At 34.3% G+C, this 22583-nt stretch overlaps 1 protein-coding gene across 9 annotated transcripts in view; it reads left to right on the plus strand.

The window, feature by feature from the left end:
• The window catches only part of DACH1 (dachshund family transcription factor 1), a 364557-nt gene that overhangs the window by 247215 nt on the left and 94759 nt on the right, over nucleotides 1–22583 (plus strand). For 6 of the 9 annotated variants that reach the window (XM_074859527.1, XM_074859524.1, XM_074859526.1 and 3 more), the window contains 2 exons: nucleotides 12788–12923; nucleotides 15202–15339. In XM_074859527.1, the coding sequence (XP_074715628.1) occupies nucleotides 12788–12923; nucleotides 15202–15339 (274 nt within the window). The remainder of the gene's footprint in view (nucleotides 1–12787; nucleotides 12924–15201; nucleotides 15340–22583) is intronic. The other 3 variants (XM_074859525.1, XM_074859533.1, XM_074859532.1) reach the window with 1 other exon arrangement.

A 22583-nucleotide genomic window follows, 5' to 3' on the forward strand; every position in this document is an offset into this window, starting at 1 on the left:
GTTTGCTGCCTGTAACTAAATTAATCTGGTTATAGAGGTACTTAGCAGAGGCATGGAATCTTCTCTCCTGACTGAAGATGATCTGTTTTCATTTTAAAGGGATTGCTCCCTTACCACTAGATATTTATAATTTCATTTGACATTTATTCAGATATCCATTTTACCTGTTATCCTTCTTTAGTTCTAATAAATGAGATACAGAATGTACACAAACTTTTGTGCTTTTATATAGCACTTGTATGTTAGAAATAGACATGCAAAAGCAAGGTTATCTGATATGTTAGGGCTGGATATCCGTCCATTAGTGCAATTCCTTTGACAAAAAATGGGTAAACTTAAACTCTCTTGGACCTTCAAATCAAGAGTTACAGAAGTGTTGAAGTTCATGATGATTTAAACAGAATGAAGAGGTCTGACTTTATTAAGACATTCAACAAGTGCTCCTGTCCTCTTTAGCATAACAAGCCCAGAATGATAAAGAACCATTCAGTTAAAAGTCAACAAATCTATGTTGCTATTGACCTAGAAAAATGCAGTCTGATGACCTAATTTAGGTACCTGCACTTTCAAACATAGAATCTCCTTTGGACACCTTCAGTGGCATCCCTTTCTCACCTTTGATAACATGGGGAGTTATGGCATTGGTTTCAGAATTGTTTCTTTTAGGTGCTCTGTCAGTAAGGCCAGATGACATCCTAATGTCCATCTTGCCCATATTTTGGGAATATAAACACTGCTGCTAACTAACCGTTTGATTACATGATGATTTCTGCGTCTTTGTTCTTTGTTTGATTTTCACGATTAATATTTTGTAAGTTAGATGATACTAAATTTCTCTGGAACATACATGGTGGTCTATTTTATTCTAAATGTCTTTTCTTAATTGGTACAGTGACCACTGGTATTACAGAGATATCTATAAAATGAAGATTGGGATGGAGCATATGCTAAATGACACCTGACAAATATGAATTGCTACAGCAACAAAACTTCATTTTCACTGTTTTTCCTACTACTTTCCCCTTTCATTTTCTGTGAGCTATTTGATTTCATGTGTAAGAGTACAAAATTTGACCTTCACAAGCATTGGTAACCTTCTGTTTCTAAACTTTGACAAGCTGACTGCTAGCTTATAAAGTTGATTTACAAGCTAGTTCTAGCTATTAAAGTTGCCTAAGTTACTGTGGCCTACATTTAAATATGTCTATGGGAGCATACCCCAGTGTGACCCCTGATCTTTTTCTCCAGTTGCCAAAATCAGGTACATTTGAAGTACAACATAGCTCCTAGGCTATGTAAAAAAGGTTTCCTTTGTGGAAAGCAGGTCATGGTATGTTCACAGATCTCACCCCACTATGGGAACATTGCTGGACCCAGGAAGCACTTAACTGAGAAGTACATTTGGACTCATCTGATCTAAACCTGTCTAGTAGGTTTAAAAGTATTGGACTCTGAAAGGAAGACTCTGTCATCGTGTACCTATGTATATTATATTAACCATAGGCAGTGCCATACCAGAAAATTTTCCTTCTTCCAGAGTTCCTTAATTTCTTAAATTCACTCTTGTAGCTCATCTAGTTGGAAAGATAATTTCATTATAATCTAGGTGAAGATTTTGAAAGTACCTAGCATTTTTGATTCTCTGTTTGAGACATTTTAACAGCACTTCATAACTGGAAAATATTTTTTTTTCAAAATCTTGCTTATTTAAGCATTTGTTTGTATTAATAATCTACACTATTTATCTCCGTCATGTCTGAAAATTCAACTATTCCATATTCATGCTAATAAAATCTTAATCATAGCTGCCAACTTCTGCGCAGCTCCTGGCATAACATCTTGTGCAAGTTATTTAACAAACCAGGTTTCATGTTCCCATCTGGTTTGCACATAACCATAAATTAAAAAGATGTGGATTTACAATTAAGTGTTTTTAAATGGCTGAATTAGCCTAAGTTCTATTTAGAAAAGTGTGCTCACTCAAGGGTGAAATAGACATTTTTTAAAGTTTGCACAGTCAAGTTTGGGACATTAAGGTAGAACCTGATGGAGACACTACCTAAGTGGTGCCGTGACTTCTTCAGTCAAGGCCTGTGACGTATTGCCCACAATACATTTGTACTACAATGTACTACAGGTAAATACATAAACACAAGTGTTAATCTGCCATCCAGAACTCACTTTGAAATGTAAGATCTTGCTGCACGTAGTTATTTCAATAATACTGTAAGGGCTAAGGAACTTACTCTCACAGTACCTTCTTACTCTTTTCTTCAGCCCCTTCGTGGTACAATGTATGTCTAGATTTACGTTCTCTGTTTTTGTCTGCGGTAGATGAATATGGTCATATGGATAGAGATAGCATGGCCAAGTAATTATGTTCCCACTTTGTAATACTGAACAGGATTGAAACATAAACCCTAGCAACATAAAAGCATGAGGTCATTGTTAGGGGGATTTTCTTCCAATGAGCATGGGCATAATGTCACTGGCAATTTACCTGTTCCTCACTAGGCATAGTCAGAGGCTGTGATTTTAGTGTTCATTGTATTACATGCACTGAGTAGTTGAGCAGGAAACTCTCTAATCAGCATAATTTTTGAAAGTTGCACTGGCAATGTAAAGTTTATGAATAATAACACACTACAATAAAAATAAATCTTAGAGAATAAATGTAAGTGAGAAAGCCAAACCTCCTTTTACTTTATTTTTATAGGAATGGATAAACAGTGCAGTTGCTCTCTTTCACAAAACTGTTTATTATTAGAATCATACCTTCCTTTTTTTTACTGCTACATTTTTAGACTTTTTGGTTTTGTTTTCATTATCTTCTGGCTCTTTTTTTTAACCCTAATTTTACTTAAATGTTTTCCTCATTGATAATGTTTCCACAAGTTGATTTGAAAAGTTTGTGAATCACTCATTTTGGAGTTCATAGTTGTAACCTGAAATGACAGTGTAGATTTGAAATTAGAGTACAAGATGTTTACAAGTTTAAACTCTGCTTGAAAGTTAGAAGAGCTATGAGAAATTTCTACTCTGAAAAGTAAATCAATAGGAATCTTATCTAAATTAAGTAACAAAGACAAAATTAAGTCTTAGAAAATCTGAGTCTTCAGATTATAAACAACCTGGTTCATTGTATAGGAGAATTGCCTTTGTGAACAATGCCACAGTAGATGACTTGCTGACCTTTCCTTCCAGTTCGCCAAGTTCACAGTTAGTGCTGTTATCTTTAAACTCACAAAGCTTCAAATGCCTTTCTATTACTGGGCAATATTTCATTTCTTCATGATAAGAAGTTGGAGTAAAGCTGAGATCATGTACTAACCAAACATTTTATCCTGCTATGTTCAGGAGATGAGACAAAGACAAAATTACAAGGGAAGCCTTACAAAACAACACCTTAGATTTGGCAGTGAACTCTGAGCTCTAAAATCTTCAGAATTATATTTCAGAAGAGTGTTGTGCCCTTTGGAACATGAGACGAACATTAGATGTCTTTTTGTAATGGAATGTTTAGATATATGAGTTGGATGAATAAGAGGAGAGCAACAACAAGCAGGGACAGCAGATTGTGACAGCAATGAATTGCAGTCAGTGTGACAGCTGTGACCTGGGGATGCTTTAGACATGAGGTGGCTTTCATCACCTGCCCATGTTTTCAAAGGCTCAGCTTGTTAGCAGTTTTACTACATCATTTTTTTTTTCACTCTGCAGAAAGATATATGAAAATATAAAGGACTATGTCATATTAATAGCAATTTGAAATAATTCTACATTGTAAAAGTTAGAACAGAGCAGCATGCCAGAATCAAAAATTGCACTTTATCCATATAATGTTACTAATATTTACAGAAAGAATTAAGAATAAACCAGGAGAAACCAATACCTCAAGCTGAAAAAGTGACCAGTGGCACAGTAGTTTTCTACTGCATATTAAATACATGAGACTAAATTTTGCTAATTCTCTACATATATCACAGCACTGGTTGTGTTATACTTGTTTATAACTTTTATATATATATATATTTTCCTGTTATCCAGTAACAGAGATTTACTTGATTTAACTTAAATTATTTAACCAAGGTAGCTACTGACAGGTTATTTTTTAAAAAAACTGTTTATTGGCTTATTCTGACATGAAATTTTAACATTCATTCAGTTTTTCTTTTTTCATTGGCAATATGTGTGTGTTCCTATTGATGTAATTTAATGTTCCTATATTTTTTGCCTGTAATTGTTGCCAAAAATTCCAAATAATAGCCAAAGAGAAGAAATATGACACTGCCATAGGGAAATGATGGAACAGAGTACATTTAAATGTCTCATGTGATGGTGAGCAAGTTCAGAGAGTGGACCTGAAAGGAAATGGACTCAAAGAGGAAAATGAACAAGTTCACTTCATGGAGGGGTGGGCAACAAACAGTAGAAGCTTCATCTTAGGTCTTCTGTAACTGCTGTGTGAGCAGCCTTGAGTTCAGTGCAGAATTTTAACACAAAAAGATACCGGCCATCATAAAAAGTTTCAGTGTAGAAGAGTTTACCAATAACATTTTCCAGTTGCAGAAATTATGTAGGATTTTTATAGGATTAGATAAAGTATTTCTCAAAATTGGCTGGCACACCATCCTGTAGGGACTGGGGCCATAGGAAGCACCTTGAAAGTACAGTTAGACATCCTGGATAGAAACCCCTTCCACTGTGCTGCTACTACCAACAAAGTAGAATTTTCCTGTACTATAAACTTGAGAGAACTTCCAGAAGTGTCAACGTATCAGATGTTACTGTGAAATATGTAGATATAACTGTCTTCATGCACTGAGTAAAATAACATCCAAAGCCTATGTTAAAGTACCATCACTGAATTTCAAAAGACATTAGACTAACATTAGGAAATACCAGAATGCCTCTACAACCTTAATGTGACAGTATTCCATCCATATAGTACAGTGAAATTTTAATTTCACCATTACATATTATATTTTTCTGCAGAACCCTTACTTCATTCAGTGAATGGTTAGTTATTCTGTATTTCGATGTTTTTAAATCACTGTCTGGCCCAATCTCATTTAACATGTTATCTGAATCCTGTGTTGAATGCAAAAGTTTTCTATGGATGCTTCTGTGCCTTACAGAAAAAGTATTATGCAAACAGTGGTAGATACATATTTGCACCATTCCTATGAAGCTGGGTATGCTAAACCCATTTTATAGAAAGAGAATGAGAACAAAATCAATTATATCCCAAATTGCAGAAATGCCCTTTTTGGATGACTAACCTGAAAAATGCCTGACTTTTCAGATAACCTATTATTTGTACAGACAATTGTGCATTCAAAATAGAAATTTTAACATTACTTTAAAGTGATTTTCTTGAATACATAGAAAAATATACTATAGACAAGTACATGAAGAGTGAAGCTACTTTCATTTCCTCATTATGTGATACATGAAATAAAATCAAGTTTTCTTCTTTATATAAGGAGAAATTTGATTTAATATAAAACATTTAAATACTAAAAAGTAATTACAATAAATATTCTAGAATAAAAATAGGACTATCAGCTCCTAAAACATCTACTTTTACATATCGGGAAAGTGAACATGAAAATTATGATATACCTATAAAGTTTGAAGTATATTATAAACAAAATTAATTTCATTTTCTTTTTGTCATAACTGCAGAAATTATGATATCTTAAATCTATTCATATGAACTTGCACATAACAGAGAAAATCTCCAGGTTAGAATAACTTTTTTTACTTTTTTTTTGTATTTATGTTAATATAAATATGTATATGAACACTTACTTCTGTTTCTTCCTTTAGCATGAGAAGATCTTAGGTCAAAGTGTAGCTGAACTCCTTTATTATGGCTTAATAATCTTTATATTGGAGAACACTGTGCCCCATCTCATTAATTAGTTCTATCTATATGATTAAAATTATTTATTTTAACTTTTAATACAGCTTTTTAAATCATGAGCTTAGGTGGTGGTAACTGTATATCTGGTAGGTCGTAACTCAGAATAATGCCATTTTTTAAATGTTATGGGATCCTATTATTTGTTTTAACATGCGTGTTTCTGAGGTGCAGTTTGAAGCTAAAAGCAGCCATATGCTCACATGAATTAATTTGTGTCATGTAAAATAGATATCTACAGGTAACTCATAATGCAGAGAAGGTAGTACAAATTTTTCTGTTTGGCAATTTGTATATTCACATGTGTAACAGGGAACTATGTATGTAGTGTAAGATTTATTTGATGCAGAATGGCCATGAGGCCAGGTACAAGGGATGGGATTCATTTTGCTGTCTTCTAGGGCATAATTCATAGGACCTATTTTAGATAGCTACTTTAGAGTGAGGTGAGTTGTACCTTGGAAACATAAATGTATGGGTAAAAAATGAGCCGGGGGTGACTAGCTCACATGTAGATATTTGTAGTATAGACAACGACATATAGTCAGATGAGTTCTTGCTGTTTGGCTGAATGTACAGTTTGGATTGACTTTGAGGGCTGAATTCCTAGTGGTGCTTCTTAAGCTTGAATGGTTACTTTTCAAGTAAGAAAAAAGCAGGAAAAGTCTGTCCAACTTGCCAATAAGAAATTAATAATTCAATTTGAAGAGTTTTTTGCATGTCAGTATGTTTGCATGTTGCATGGGCGTTTTTGTATACCGTAGAAGCATATTTTGTTAGACCAAATACTCATTTGTAAGGCAAAATGTAATTTATAAATTCAGTTGAAAGGATACACACAAAAAAGAAGCAGGTCCAAAATAGTTGCCAGGACATTTTCATGAGAATCCACAAAATCCAGAGGTCTGTACTATGAGGCTCCATGACACTTCCAGGAATGATCCTGCTTCATCATGATTCCAAACTGTCAACACCTTGTATGCTATTCTAGTTTCGCCAGTACAGCCAGGCTCTTTCTTGGTATTGATAGGCATCTAGTTTTGTTTATTTGTTTGTTTGCTTGCTTGTTTTTAATCTCTGTAATGGCCCAATCCTATGAAACTCACTTCCTGGCTAATTCACTGTACTTTATGTACTGCCCATGATTTCAAAGGATTTGGTTCTCTGTTGGTGTAGAAGTACTGTTAAAAGATTACTTGGGAGTCTCCTGGTTGGACTTACTGTCAGTTAACTGCTGCTGATATTCCCAATAATCCTATAGTAAACAGGGCAATAAGAATCAAGCAAATCCATATTCTTTTTGTTATCATTATTCTTGTGATGGGAACAGCAAGGTAGAATCAATTGCAGAGGTAAAAGCAAAATGGAAATTAAATTAACTTGGTCCAAGAGATAAATAAGTTCAAGATATTTGCAAAGAGAAAAAAAAATCTTTGTAAGAAATAGACCCACTATTTAAAATAATAGTGCAATTAATGACCACACAAAACATTTGAACTCCTGAATTTTGATAAGGATTAGAATTGTGTCTATAAGAAAAAGGTGAGAAAGATGACGTGTGCATCAGTGGGAAGTTAGCAAGATCTTTAGCAAGCTAGTGATAGTATGCCAATAAGGAAATAGAAATTAAAATTTATAACAGTCAGTCAGTTTGATAACACACATTTTATAGTAGTGATTGAGGAAGTTAGGAAATAATTATTAGCCCAATTAATATTGCGATTCTTAGGAATAAATGTTAATTTGGAGTCTCATAGTGTTGTAGACTAAAGCTAAAGGAAAAATAAAACTGGAAAGGCAAAATATACTGTTTGCAGGGAATACAAAAGATACCCACTTAATTAATTTATTTCACTCATTCAACTAATACAGTGTCAAATAATATGTCATTTTACAAGAAAGCCATTCCTGGAATACTTCTCACGCTACTTCAAAATAGGTCAGTAAGGAACTGAAGAGTAAGAAGTCTGTGTTTTGGACATTGTGAAAGAGATTATTATAATTTGCCACAAAAAGGCTTGGAAGTCAGGTGCCTTCCCAGAAAGGTTGGAATGTTATAAACTATTCCTGATTAAAAGATTTTTATTTATTTTTTTTTAATTAACTGTGAAACAGTGTGTGTCATATATCCTTTCTCTAGTATGAAGTTACCTAAAGTATTGAAAAGTATGGCACTGAAAATAAGTTATTTTATCCTCTGCACTTCAATGACTGAAAGCACAAACATCCTTAAGAAGTTTGTTCAATGCTGAAGAGCATCAAGACAGCTGAGTAGTCTTAAAAGCAATATACCTCTACAGCTATACTTAGTTGCATGTCTAGAGCTCAGTCCATGACTAAAATTAAAGGATGACTAAGCCCAAGAGATGAGTTTTATGGAGAAGGAAACCAGAAGAAAAGGAAAAAGCTGAGATTGAAAATACCTGCAGGAGAGAAATATGCAGGAGATGAAGGCTGTGCATGCAGAACTGGTAGGTTATTGGAAGTAGGCATATTCAAACTTTGTCAGAAAGATTCTGGAATTTGGTCACTAAGGAACAGGAATGGCAAAGAATAAAGAATGTTTTTGGAAAGACTGAGGTGGTGAGAACCTAGAAGATATCCCTTCTTTGTCTATGTTCTTAGGAGCAGAAAGATTAATCCTACACATATTACCTGAAATGTCTTCTCTACGATAGTGATATAGGGACCAACAGCTGACTCCATCAACTTTACATTTTGGTATATTTTTGAGGAAGACTTTTGGTAATGAGGCACATTTTAAACAATGAGAACATGCTGCTGGAGCAGAAACAAAGGAGGCAAAAAAAGAGATTAATATTTAATAACTACCTTTGTGACCTGGTAAGAAGAAAAAGACATGATACAGCAAAAAAAGTATTTATGGTGTTCTGGGTACAATTACTGATATGTTAAGATACATCTTAATAGGAAATTATTTAAAAGGAACTTTTGGAATGAGATGTTACAGTATGGTCTTTGTATCTATGCAGAGAGCTGTTTGAAAAATGTTGACAGGTACATCAAGACACTTCTGTTCTACTTGGAGAGACTGAGACAATGTTGTGTTGTGGGTGATATGTGGTATTCTGGAACAAAATTGGAGTGGTTTCTAATTCTAGAGACAACTTCAGTCTCATAAGTTAAAATCTCTGACAGTTAAAATCTTTTACCTGTTCGTTACAAGATTAAAAAACCAACCAGTGTCACAGGAACAATTCTGTTATTTGTGAAATGGACTAGATATTGAGCGTGTGTAACTTGTAACATCAGTGGAGTAAGAGTATAGAAAAGGGCATTGCAGCTCCCTAAAGTGAATATTTCACATAGGGTAGGAGCATTTTTTGAGGAGTTAAATGTCAGATTCTTAAATGCTTGGGATTAATGATTTGTGTCAGATTGTAAAGAGCACCAAGATAAGGAATGCTTCAAATCTGGCCCTTAAGAGTGTGTTGTCCATTGCTTAGTATAATCTCTGGTTCTGATGCCCATTTGAAAGTTTTACCAGTTTTGAAAAGCTGGTCGACCATATGTTAAATTGTTACATATGAACTAAATTGTTCACACTACTTTTTACTTGTGAGTACCTGTAGAAACAAATTGGGAAGCAACAAATGGAGAAAAAACATAGCTAGTGAGTGTTATGTTTTACAATCAGTAAATAATGCCGTATTCCTTGTTTTCTAGTAAATATAGAAAAAAATAGAGTTTTAGGAGCTATTCATCTCACCAGCCAGTAAGTGCAAGGACAGTTTTTTCGGCACCCTGCTGCCACTCCAGAAGGCAGCAGACCTTTTGTAGGTCCTGCCTGTCAGCCTGGTGTGGACATCTCAAAACCCTTCAGGGGCTCAAACGGCTCAAATGTGAGCAGCTGAATTGACCTGTAGGTATCTGCTTTTGGAGGAAGCTCCATTGACTTATATCTCAATCAACTGAAAATAGGAGACAACTACCCTTTGTGTAGCATCCTAGATACAGATGTCTCTGAAGTTTCATCTCTAGCCCATGTGTCAAAACTGCATTTAGATACTTGTATTCAGATATGTAGATGTCAGACTGAACCCTGCACAGTTTCCTCCTCATACTTAATTTCAGCAAAGCAAAGTCAGTCAGATTTATTTACTTATTTATTTATTTATTGGGAGGCAAAGAGCCTCATTACAGTACAAGCCAACACCAGATTCTCTAGAGATATCTTTAATTAAGTAGAAGTAAGTTTGTCCTGGTAGTAGACAAGTTTTAGTAAAAATACTGGAAAGTGGACAGTATCCTAGGTGATTTCTGTTACCAGGATTATAACACAGTAAATTCTGTTTATTTGCTGTGTCATGTAGACTTATTTATACAGAAGTAGCATTTTGCAGAAGTTACAAAACAGCTCTGATCATCTGACTTATTTACTGAACACATTTTTTGCACATTTCATTTTTTGAAAAATTTTAAAGTGAAGTCCAAATGTAAAGTTAATATTTTACCACAGACAAAGTCCATCTTTTCTACACAAAATCTCTAGTAAGGAGACAGGTTATATTGATATTCCAGAACCTTTAGTTTATCACTATGTCTTTTTAGAGCCACAGAGTATTTCAATTTATTATTAGTAGCATTTCCATTTATTATTGCAGCTAGTTTTGATAAAGACAAAAAATTGCTATAGACTATATTATTGATTGTGAAATTATGAAGCAAGGATACAAAAAATGAGTTGCGGTATTAAATTATTTTCTATTTCTGCATAGTTCAATCCCATGTTTTGTTGGGGTGAAAGTCTATTTTACAAATGAATTGATAAAGCCAGTATGTATAGTTTCCTCATAGAGTTTGTCTGCTATGTTATAATATAAGTGAATAAAACTCATTATCTGTTTTGTTTGTGCAGTAATTATATTTTGTTGTCCGTGTGCATTCCTTTTGCTCTCTCCATCTCATAATACATGCTGTAAAAGCACACATAAATAAATAGGATAAACAAATTAAGCTGTTTAAATAAATTAATTTACTCTGCAGCTCTGTATTCAAATCTTATGTGCTCACTGGATTTCATTTTAATGAAACCCTTCTAAGAACAATACATTGTATGCCAAACAGTGAAATTATATATTGAATGAGTGATTAAATATACCGTCTTCCAATTTATACCAAATCTGTACACTGTGCATGCTTAAATCCTCCTAAATCTAAAGAAATAAATCTTCTACATTCTGAAAACCTCTGCATTATAATCCTCCTCTTGAATACCCAGTTCATGGACATATAATCACAATCAAAGTCATAATAAGCCTAGAGCTATGATACAGTTAAACTGTCCTCATCAATGTTTTTGTCTTAAAAACCCAAGACTATTAAAGTGGAATCCACTTAAATGTCTTGAAACATTTCTCTGAGAGGTCTTCTCCCACTCCATCCATAGGTCTATTGAATCTCTTTGCAATCAGAATCTCACATTTAGCAAATATTTATTATGAAACTTACCTGGAACAAATCTATTGATTAGTGTAGATGGTCATGTTGCTAAGTTTCATATGAATGCATTTAGAAGAATAAATATTCATCTAGCTACTGTGCATGAAAAATAATGACTGCTGCAGTGTGAGGAACATGATGCTCTTTTTCAGGAAAACTTTTAGGTGTTTGCAGCAGCAAGTTTTTGTATGTGTTATTAGACACTAATCATATTATTTCATTACTGAAAGCTTTTAATGAGTTGAATGTGTACAGCTGTTTGTTGGTTTTGGTTTGGGTTGGTTGTTTTTTTTAATTAGGAGTCAGGATTTCAATTATCAAATGGAAAAAAAAAAAAGCCGACAACAAAAAAACCCCTAGTTTAACATTTTCAGTCCCTCCAATAGATTTCCCTTGTAGGAACTATTTATTTTTATCACCATTTGAACAAACCAACCTAACTCACACATATTTTAGCAATGACCTAGAGTCTTGGGAGCTATTAGCAATAAAAAGGAAACTGCAGGGAAAGATAGAGAATTTTCTAGAAAGGACTACTCTGCACTCAGCTCCCTTTGTTTATTGTTTCTGTCAAAGTTCTGTGTAAATGTCAGATATATGTATCTGCTATATACTGACAGTTCTCACGTAGCAGAAGTGCAGTTCAAACCATCACAGTCCTCATGCTCTAATTTTCAAAATCAAGGAACATCTTGAAATGCATCCTGGCTTCTCCTGGCTACCATGCCAGGCTTTCCCCTGGGTAGAAAAACATGAATGGGCATTTTTCCCCATTTTTAAGTAGTGATATGGCCAGACTCTTCCAAAAAGTGTGGTTTGTTCCAGGTATTGTGTTCCATGGTATAAAGAGCCATTTGGACTTTCATCAGACATGTTACTGGTATAGGTTCAGTGGGGAGATTATATTTTCTTTATGATCCATAGGACTTCCATAAGATCTCATTGCCCTTTGAAATTAAAATGTGGAGTAAAATTCAGCATAAGCTAAAACAACAGTGTCTTGTCTTTATTTGCTCACAAAAGGACATCGTTCCTCATCCAATAAGGCTAAAGTCTATAAGCCAAAATGTGTGTTTCCAATTCAACCTCGTGCTGATAGAAGTGAGGGGAAAAAATAATTAAAAGCAAAACAAAAACCTTATTTTTATAAGTAGTCCAGAAGGCAGTTTAAAAGCCTGACAGGATGAGCAGCGCTCACATTGCATACTAAAATGTAAGGTCTGATGTCCTAAAATTGCCAATTTTCCTTTGAGAATACTCTGCAAATCCTGGACACCTCAACAGAGGAAATAATAGGTTGTAATTTAAGAGGGAGATACAGTTTAGGGAAGTGATGTTTGGAAACAGAGGTTTAGTTTAACATTGCCTTTTTTTGCAATTATTTTTTGTGGGGTCTAGGAACGTGTTCCAGACAGCCCTTCTCCTGCTCCTTCTCTTGAAGAGGGCCGAAGACCTGGCAGCCATCCATCCTCTCATCGAAGCAGCAGTGTGTCCAGCTCTCCTGCACGGACCGAGAGCTCTTCAGACAGAATCCGTAGGTCACATTCTTCTTGTCACCACTTTAAATTTGATTAGGTGCAGCTGGTTTTTCTAATCAAAATGCCCTCATCTTAAATAGATCTCATATGTATCATGTTCGGAAGTTCAGCTGCAATAACTATCTCCCAACATTATGTTCCCCAGTTTACAGTATCATAATATCTGATGCTACATTAACGGGTACTTATATAAACTGCCATCATGTCATATTAAACATAAAGATATGAGCTATGAAATATAGAATTGCAGCCAGGAAGCAATTCGCTAGATTAGTTTTAGAACTGAACATATAGTGTAAACATTTTTTAAAGAAATTGAGTTTTATTTAATCTGGTTACTCTGTTTTGATTTTTAACTTGAATCTGATTTCATAAGCAACATTTCACATGGTAGAAGTACTTGGTAAAGAGAAGAATTAGGTTAAATCAATTAAAAAATTGCATACTTTATAAATTTTTTTAGTATAAAAATTTGTAATGGTGAGAAATATGATACAGAGAGTATTATCACCTTATAGCCCACAAGGGGTGGAGTGAAATTAAACCATGGTGTCTCAGAGTGATATCATTTTTTCAAGGCTTCATGTACAGGATATAAATGATATGGCAAAGACCATGAATTCTATGATATTTCAGTGCAACAGCCTGGAAATTAAGGTTTTAAACATACTATTTTATGGATATTTACTTAAATTCATATTACACTTGTCCATTCCTTTCATTATTTTTTTGTTACAGGTTTTTGTGTTTTAAGGCATCTATCCACAGTGGAATTTGTCAGTAGGGGAAACTGGAGGATTTGGCATGCAGATAGAAGGCCATGAAACAGCTATATGCAATACGTAGTTGTGTTGATTAGACACAGCACGTGTCTTTTAGACTGCTTCCTTTCAGGCTCCTTGCAGACTCAGGAAGCTGACTCTTCATTGACCTTCAGATGAAAGATTTTTCATTACTGTGTGATGAAAAATGACTTACCAAATAAAAGAAATGAGGCCTGACCATGACAAGCTGAAAATTCTGTTTTCTTACCACTTGGACAATTCAGAGTGCATATTAAACTGGCATCCCATATACTGTGACCTATCTATTTCCCCAGGCTCAACCCATGAGCCTTTCATTATATTTTCTCTCCCCTGTCCAGCTGAGGAGGGGGAGTGATAGAGCAGATTTTGGCATCCAGCCAGGGTCAACCCACCAGAGTTCATAAGTAAAGTTCTGGGAAAAAAACCTCACAACCCTGGATTTTTAATTTTTTTTTTTTTTAGTTGATTAAATAGTATATTTTTTACAACCATTGAAGACCTTTCCCATTGTTCTCTAAATAAAAAAAAAAGTAAATTAAATTAAATTGAGAGATACTTATTGTTTTTGCTAAGGAATGACACTTTTCTTAAAGAAATTGTACTATTCAGGTTACTCTGCTTACTTACGAGTGGAGAGAAGTGGGACCTTTGCACACTGTTTCTTCTAATGGGAACATAACAGAGTTTCTTAAATACTGGATCACTTCAGTAGCTTATTTATTTATAAAATAACTATTTTCTCTCCTATCTGATTTGTTAACATCACACCTGATTCTTAAGTACATCTGCTTTTGTGGTGCCAGCAACAGTAAGATGACTACTACAGAAATATGGGTTACATATAAAAAAATGCTTTACTGAAAATGACATAAGCCTCTTGCAAATCAATTTTTTCAGGATAAAAGCATAGGGATATAAAGTACCTTATATGGGTTTTTGAGGTCTATCTGAGAACTGTTGGAAAGACCTTCTCAAGCTAGCCGATGAGCAAATAAGCAATTCTACTGTTGCACAGTATATTTTGAAAAACAGTGTTTATTACCTGGCAGGCCACAATGCTTAATTTAAGGAAGTTATGGACTGCATGTTGGGAATGATAATATACAAGACTTTTTGTACAACTGACTAAAAAAAAAAATAAAGCAGTAAGTATCTCACATAGAACCTTCTATGCTTTTCTGGTTTGCTTCATTTTGCGTTTCAGTTCCTGTTAAATAAATGAGAAAATGTTTGCAAATATCTAACTTTGTCCAAAGATACTGAACTCTTCTTTTTATAATGAATTGTTTTAAACAGAAATAACAGGGAAAAACTCTCCCACTGTATGGATACTGATAGCACTAATTAAGTAACTTTGTGATTTTTAGCATTCTTAATTATAAATTAAGAGAAAGACTATATAAAAGAAGTTCAAAAGTGTATTGTTAATATGACAGATGATTTTCTTTCTGCATGCACTTGTGTCTAGCAGCTGTCCATCAGAATGGGCTATCTATGAACCAGATGCTGATGGGTTTGTCACCTAATGTCCTGCCTGGACCTAAGGAGGGTGATCTGGCTGGTCATGACGTGGGACATGAGACAAAAAGAATACACATTGAGAAAGGTAATATGAATATTATGATTCTACAGTTTCAGTGTAAAACAAGTATTGTCTCAACAGCTAAATAGTATTATTATTGGGATTTTTATTTTTTAATTGGAATTTTTGTTTGTTTGTTTCACAAATTAAATTATAACAGGATGATAGCTTTCTTGATTCTTCTACTTTGTGGTCCTTGAGATTATGAACAATATTTATATGAGGGAGGAATTTCATAAAGATTACAAAGAAGGATTAATGAAAAACAATTTTACATCACTACTGTGTCTTTGACCCTTCACAACACTGTTTAGGTATTAAGTTTCTGTCTTCATCCAGTTGACTTCAGTGACCTACTTCCCAAAGGGACTGAGCACCGTGAAAATTAGTCCATGTGTGCAAAAAGGAAAAAGGCTAATACCAAGCCATTAAATTAGGGAATTGCATAAAATGAGCCTGGTACACATTATATAATGGGATTTAAATTTAATTGAGTATATGACCAAAGTGTTTGATCTAGGTGAGTAGTCCACATGCACTTATGCTGATTATGACACCATTTCATCTCTGTTGATATTCAAAGTTAAGTTCCTGTTCAGGGTTGTTACAGGGGATTTTGGACAGGTGGTGGTGGAATTTTAAAAGGTGCATTTCATGTTACATTTACTTTATATATGTGAATTTTAGGTATTATAGACTAGAAACATTTTGGTTAAAGAGAGGTTAGAAATATGGCATATCCTTTGAAAAAATGTTCTTTGGGCTTATCAGAAAAATCACTTCTTTGAGCACAATGAGAGCAAAAGTAAAAGGTATAATAGCCAGACATTGAAACAGAGCTGGAGAAACTGCTGTAGTAATGATTTCAGAATAAGATATTTTGTGCCACAGTTTAATAGCTATAAGACGATACCTTCTCTGTCTTGTGTGTGAACATTGAGACATGAAAAAAAAAAAAAAATCTGGACAATTCTATTCTGGACAGGTGGCATTTTTAATAGGATTACCAGAAAAATTAATGGAAACAACATTTCTTTTATATAAACCATTTAGTTTGGTTCATTGCACACACAACGTGTTTTAGCTTATACTATGCCCTCACCCAGCCCCTGCAAATTGTATCCCTGCTGTGAAGTATGATGTGATCAAATAGGTTTGTTTTGAATTTCCATAAACGATTTTATTTCAGCCTTTGAGGTTACTCATGTAAGTGTAATCAGACTGGTAAATCCTGCAAAGAGAAGTACATATTAAGAATTGCTACTATTTTTGCATGTCATTCAGGTTTTTTAGAGGCTTTGTTTATAATGGTACCCCAAATGTATTTTCCAATCTATTGCCAGTTCACATTTTTGCAAGATCTGTTCTCATTAAAACTGCTGAGAATTCTCATTTTTCTTCAGTCCTTGTTTAGGTCAAACCTTCTATTTTCTGTTCTTTTTTTCCCCTCTGTTCCAGCCTACTGAATTAATGGTAAATATTCATGGGCTATCTAGATTGATAGGGTATACTAAATTAAAAATTGTTTTCTGTCATGACTACATTTATCATGTCTCTCATACCAATCTTGTAACTTTAATACTAATCTAATCTGTATTAAAACAAGTGATTTAACTTATAGATATTTGTGGAGATAGTAATTATCTACTTCTGTCACTGTGAGCTTGAAATCAGATTTCCAAACTGTTGCTTACCACTGCAAATCAGTCAGAATGCAACCATATTTAAAAATGCAAACAAACATATGTAGGTGGTGGTACTCTTATTGTTGAAAATGCATCACCTTCATCATCTGATTCAAAAGAAAAAGAGAGAGAGAAAAACAGAAGTTTGTGTTTTCTTCTAAGCTACTTTTGTTGACAGAAATCTATCAGCTACAACTAAAATGGCTTTTAATTGAACGTGGAAATTCCTGCCTGGTAAAGAAGGCCCTGTCTTTTCTCTTCTTGTCTTCTCTTCCATTAAAAAAATGAAAAGCCCAAAAATCTCTGAAGTGGTCTGAGATCAGGGAAAACTTACTTACAGTCAATAGAGAATTTAAAGGGGGAATAAAGTTATAGCAGAGACAACTGATCAACATACCAAATTTTGAAAAGACTTAGCATATGTCAGAGGGATGAATCCCTTATCTGACCTGATCTATGAGTTGGATACAGGAGAGAAAATACCATTTATCTGTTATAAACATAAAACAAAGGAGTTAATTTACCCAGTACTCGCAACATAGTCTAATATATTTAGAAACAATTCATTGGCACTTGCAAACTGAATAACAGTTTGAGGGTATTCAGTCTTTTGAAGATCATATGCATTTCTATTCAAAATTTAGCCAGAATTATTATTAGTTGCAAAAATTAGTTTATTTTACTGTGGTGGTTTAAGCTATCAGTAAATCTCTTGTGAGGTTTTGGTTTTGGTTTTTTTTATTTGCCTTTAGACCGTCTTCAAAATTTGTTCTCAGGTTCTGGTGTATGCAGCCTTGAGTGACCTCACATTCCATTGGAGTCAGGTTGTCATTATCCCACCAAGAATCAAATTAGGTTCTATGGATCTGATTCTCTGCCTATTTACATCAGGCTCTGCGTCAATATTTCTTGCAGGAAAACAGGAGGAGTTTCTGTTCTCAAAGACAAAGTGTAAACTGTGGGTGTTGGGAACATTTTCCATCTGCTGACTCCAGATGTGCAACTTGGCCATGTCCTAGCTTCATGTTGGGGCAAGACCCAATGTATGCATCTGAAGTTCCACCCACTCCCTGGGTTCCATGAGAAGAAAACTTAGATTTGCTAAGGGTTATGTTGTCGTCCAGCCAGGTTCCTAGTCTGGACTAGCGGGAACTGCAGGAGACACTGCAGAGCACTTCTGCCCCACAGTTCATACATAAATCAAGATGTCATTATCTGTATGACTGGAGAAGTCAATTACCCTAGATTTCCAGGATTTTTCTTTATTAAAGGATAGCAGATTTTCCATTTTTTCTGGAAGTGGTCTGTAGAACTGCAAACAATCCTGGGAAGAATGAGGTAAGTTCAAGTACACAGTGTTAGTTCAAGTACTTGACAGCCATCATCAAAACCAAGTATCTAATTTTGTAACCTGTAATTATGGACTATTTGATGGTGCACATTTGGTTTTATTAGATCAGATCACAAGAATGACTTATGTGAAGTATAGAAGTCATAGTAGAAAAGATCCATTCAGCCTTTTACGTTAAAATTAAGGCTCTGAGTCTTTTCAGGTAAAGTTTTTATGACTCAAAGAGTTTGCTCTAGGTAGTCCCTCAATATTAGTGAGGTATATTTTATCACTTATCCTGCTCAGCTGTTATCTGAAGTCTTGCAAATCGCCCAGTCTGAAGTTGTGAGAAGTATTTTTGATGGTTTTTATGGGGCTGAATACTCATTCAGCTCTTCAGTGATGTTGTCTGTTAAATCTGAATACAGCATAGGAAGGAGGAACTAGTGGAGAACCTAAGGACTAGACTGCTGAATCCTGAATGTCTTCTTGCTCAGTGACCTGAGCTGTTTCAAAAAAAAAAAAAAAGTTCAAAATAATCAATGGCTTGAAAGTTACACACACACCCCCTTGGAGATGTGGATCCCAACTCCTTGTAGGCAGAAGAGGGAATTGAACTTGTGACACATTTCCTGGGCAGTATCCTTGCTTATTATGCTTTGTGTAAAAGAGGGAAGTATATTTTACCATTGTCACTTTGCCCTTAGACCTAGAGTCTGATCATATGGGATCTGCAAGGTGGAATTTATAGCTCAGTCCTACTATCATAGTTTCTCCTTTTACTAGCTCCAGATAGCTGTATATGATTTTCTGTTTACTTTAGACAGACTATAGTTCTACTTGTTAACTTCATTAGATCCCAATTTGGAGTACCTAGTTTGGGTGATGCTAACTGATGTTAGAGGCAATGGCCACTCATAACACCTCCTAACTGGTACCTGCCCAGCAATACCTACACTATATACTACATAGGAATGTAAAACCCAGATCATTTCAGCCCAAGATTCCCATCTGCAGGACAAACACCTAAAAGTTAGTTGCTTTAACACCAAATTTAGATGCTTAACTGTTTTATTGGATATGGCTGTAGGGCATCAGATTAGAATTTTCTGTCTGCATCAATTTATATTTTTTTAGATTGACACCAACAGCAAATGAAGCCTGAATGTCATGCTTACATTTTAAATTGAGTATGTTATTTGAGGTGTTATGGGAAGGACGCTTTCCTGTTGAAAATATGCATGCTGTTTTCTATAATAAAATATAAAATATTCACCATGTTCACAAAGGAAGCTAAATTATTTCTTTCAGAAAAGCTTTTAAACTATGATTTTAATGGAAATTTCTTAAGTAATTTTCAGATAATCAACAATAACTGCTTCTTGACTACTATGATAGCAGCAATTAAGGTATAACTTTATCAAATCCATGTATTAAAAAGTCCCAGTCTTTTTTTCTGTTTTTATGTCCCCCTGTAGAGTTATGAGCAATCTTAGACCTCTGGCTAATATCTTATAAAATAAAATATTAGATTTCCAATATATCCTTAGTACAAAATGGAAATAATTTAAATATTCCAAAGTTATTATTAGAATTTTATTTTCCTGTTAGCAGTCATGCATCAAAAAGGGAAATAATGATAAATATGTCATCCTATATAGTTAGATATTCATTCTGCATTATCAGCAGTAGATTCTTTTATAATATATATGTAGTGTAAATATATATCAAGCATGCTTATCCACCTTAATAAATACAGAAACATATATGAGTATGTTTTCATAAATATGAAAGATTCAAAGGAAGTTTTAGCATCAACAAAGATTCTCTTCTACCTGAGCTGTCTTCTAGCAAAGTCAGCAAACAAATGATCCAGAACTTTGCTTAAGTTCTGTTTCTGGTCTGTGTTATGATTTTAGTTAATTCTCTGAGAAGGCCCTTTTTTAAAGAAAGTTGTTATGAGTTGACGTACAGAGGAATTTTCATTCACAGTTCTGCTGTCCAACTGCTGGTGTAAACATACTTTATCTGTCCATTTTCATTTTTGTATACATAAATGCACAAAGAGATACTTATACAATATATTTATTTTACTGAGTATTGCATTTTAGTGTAACAAGAAGAATAGAAACAGACCTTCATGGGTATCTATGTACAAATATATTTACAGTTCACACATTTCAGATCTAGACTCTCACTTCGCTTCTTAAATGTTACCTATTAAATCTCAATATATTAGTTTGTAATTCCTTAAGATACTGAGTTCAGGCTATGTATTTATACATCATCTAGCCCATTGTGAAAGTGATCGTGATTTGAGCTTTAAATACTTCTCCAACCCTAAACAGGTAGTAGTAAAATTTGTAACCTGTGGCAGATAATATAAAGATCCACTAAGTGAAAGGTTCGGAAAAGCTGGTATCACCAAAATAACCTTTCGACACTCTGATTGTTGCTGTGTCTTTTCACTCAGCCCAAGAGGCTCAAGAATGCTTAAAGTACATTAAAAGCTATTACAGTTAATGGACTACAAAGGTGAAAAATGAAATTGCAAGTTTTTTCTTAATGGGTTGTTATTTACTAAGAAGCCAGAAAACATCTATTTTGGTTGCATAGAAAACACAAAAGCTTTTCATATTGTTGAATAAGATGTGAATAATATGCGTATGCAGAAAAGAATGCAAGGGTAGTACAAACTTCTGAAAGTTTTTTTTAGAAAAATATTGGATAAGAGTACTTCTAGAGACGCTCACTAAGCCATCCTCCAGCAAGACACTTCTTCCACAGATTTGTTTTGACACAATTTAGGAGAGATTTGATGTACAGTTTTCACTTGAGGGATATGTGCACATCAGTTCCAAAACATCCCACGTGAACTGGACTCATTGCAGCCCAATTGCACATATACATACTGGTTATTCTGTATTTGCAGTTACTCAGATAAATCTTGGACATACCTGACTTTCTGAATAGGCTTAAATGAATTACATGTGCACAAAAGATCTGATGTATTCTCAGTCTATTGAAACAACTCTGCATGTACAATTCCTCTGTGCCTTGTGTTCCAAACAGTTCCCAAAAGGTACTTCTATTTCTTTTATTTTTCATTTTTCTTTTCAGTGGTCATTATGTGTCCTTCATGTAATAGACCTTAGAATGGTCTTTATGGTGTCTGATGGTCTTTATTACATATAGAGGGAAGGGGAGCTAAAAACCTCTTTGAAATAGTTTGTGTGGTCATTTAATTTTTTTAAATGAATTGTTAAACAGAAGATGTAATGGTAATTGATAAGATGTTAGAAAGGACTTTTTTTATCATGCTAGCACATTGCAGTTTTTAGATCATTAGTTCCCTTTGTGTTTGCTGCTAGGAAAGCTATATTATAGGGAAGGAAGTTAATGAGGTTATGGCTGTTCCCACTAAGAGAGGATATGTCCCATAGCACCATAAGGATGACCAGATAAATACAGATCTGTTTCTCTAAAGTACTTATTTTTAGTTTTCCATTTTGCTAGTTAAAAAAATGCATTTGCAGGAGAAGAAAAAAATACATGATGTGTCTATCTGATCTAGAGTTGAAATCTGAAGGCATTCACAATTGTTTTGTGAATTTAAAGGGAATATAGAGTCATACATATTCTTCCTGGAAACACACATAAGTGAATGCCCTGGCTTTAATGGAAGAAAACATTTATCTCCTAGGCTTTATTTGTACCACTTTATGCTTATGGTTACTGTTACAGAAAAGAGAGCTTAGAGCAAAATTTTAAGAATGTCTTCCACTTGAGACTACTTGAAGGAACTATTTCAAAAGTGTTAATAACCTGCTGTGCAATTAGTTTTATCTAAGTTGTTAAAATGAAAAATACCAAAAAAATCAGTTTTGAAAAGCCTTAACAGAATTGCATCCTAGACATAGTATTTCCTTGCAAATAGTATGGGTAATTAGTATATAATTATTAACATTTTTTAAATCTTTTTAAAAAAACTAACTTCATGCAACTTCCTTTTTTGTTACACTACCTCCACACAATCTTTTTCAGATTTTTGTTCTGAGAAATAACATGGTTATTACAGATTCTACTATCATTGTATGTAATGTGTGGTCACAATGAATTCTCAGAGATACTTTTTTCCCTAAGTACAGAGGATTTGGGTTTTTCCTCTGATATGGACCAGTACTGTCATAGTTCAACTGGAAGCAGTTTAGATTTGTTCATGCCTTTCAACTTTCTTATGTTGAAAAAGCTTT

This window comes from Strix uralensis, chromosome 2 (genome assembly GCF_047716275.1).
Source record: "Strix uralensis isolate ZFMK-TIS-50842 chromosome 2, bStrUra1, whole genome shotgun sequence".
Taxonomy (NCBI): Eukaryota; Metazoa; Chordata; class Aves; order Strigiformes; family Strigidae; genus Strix; species Strix uralensis.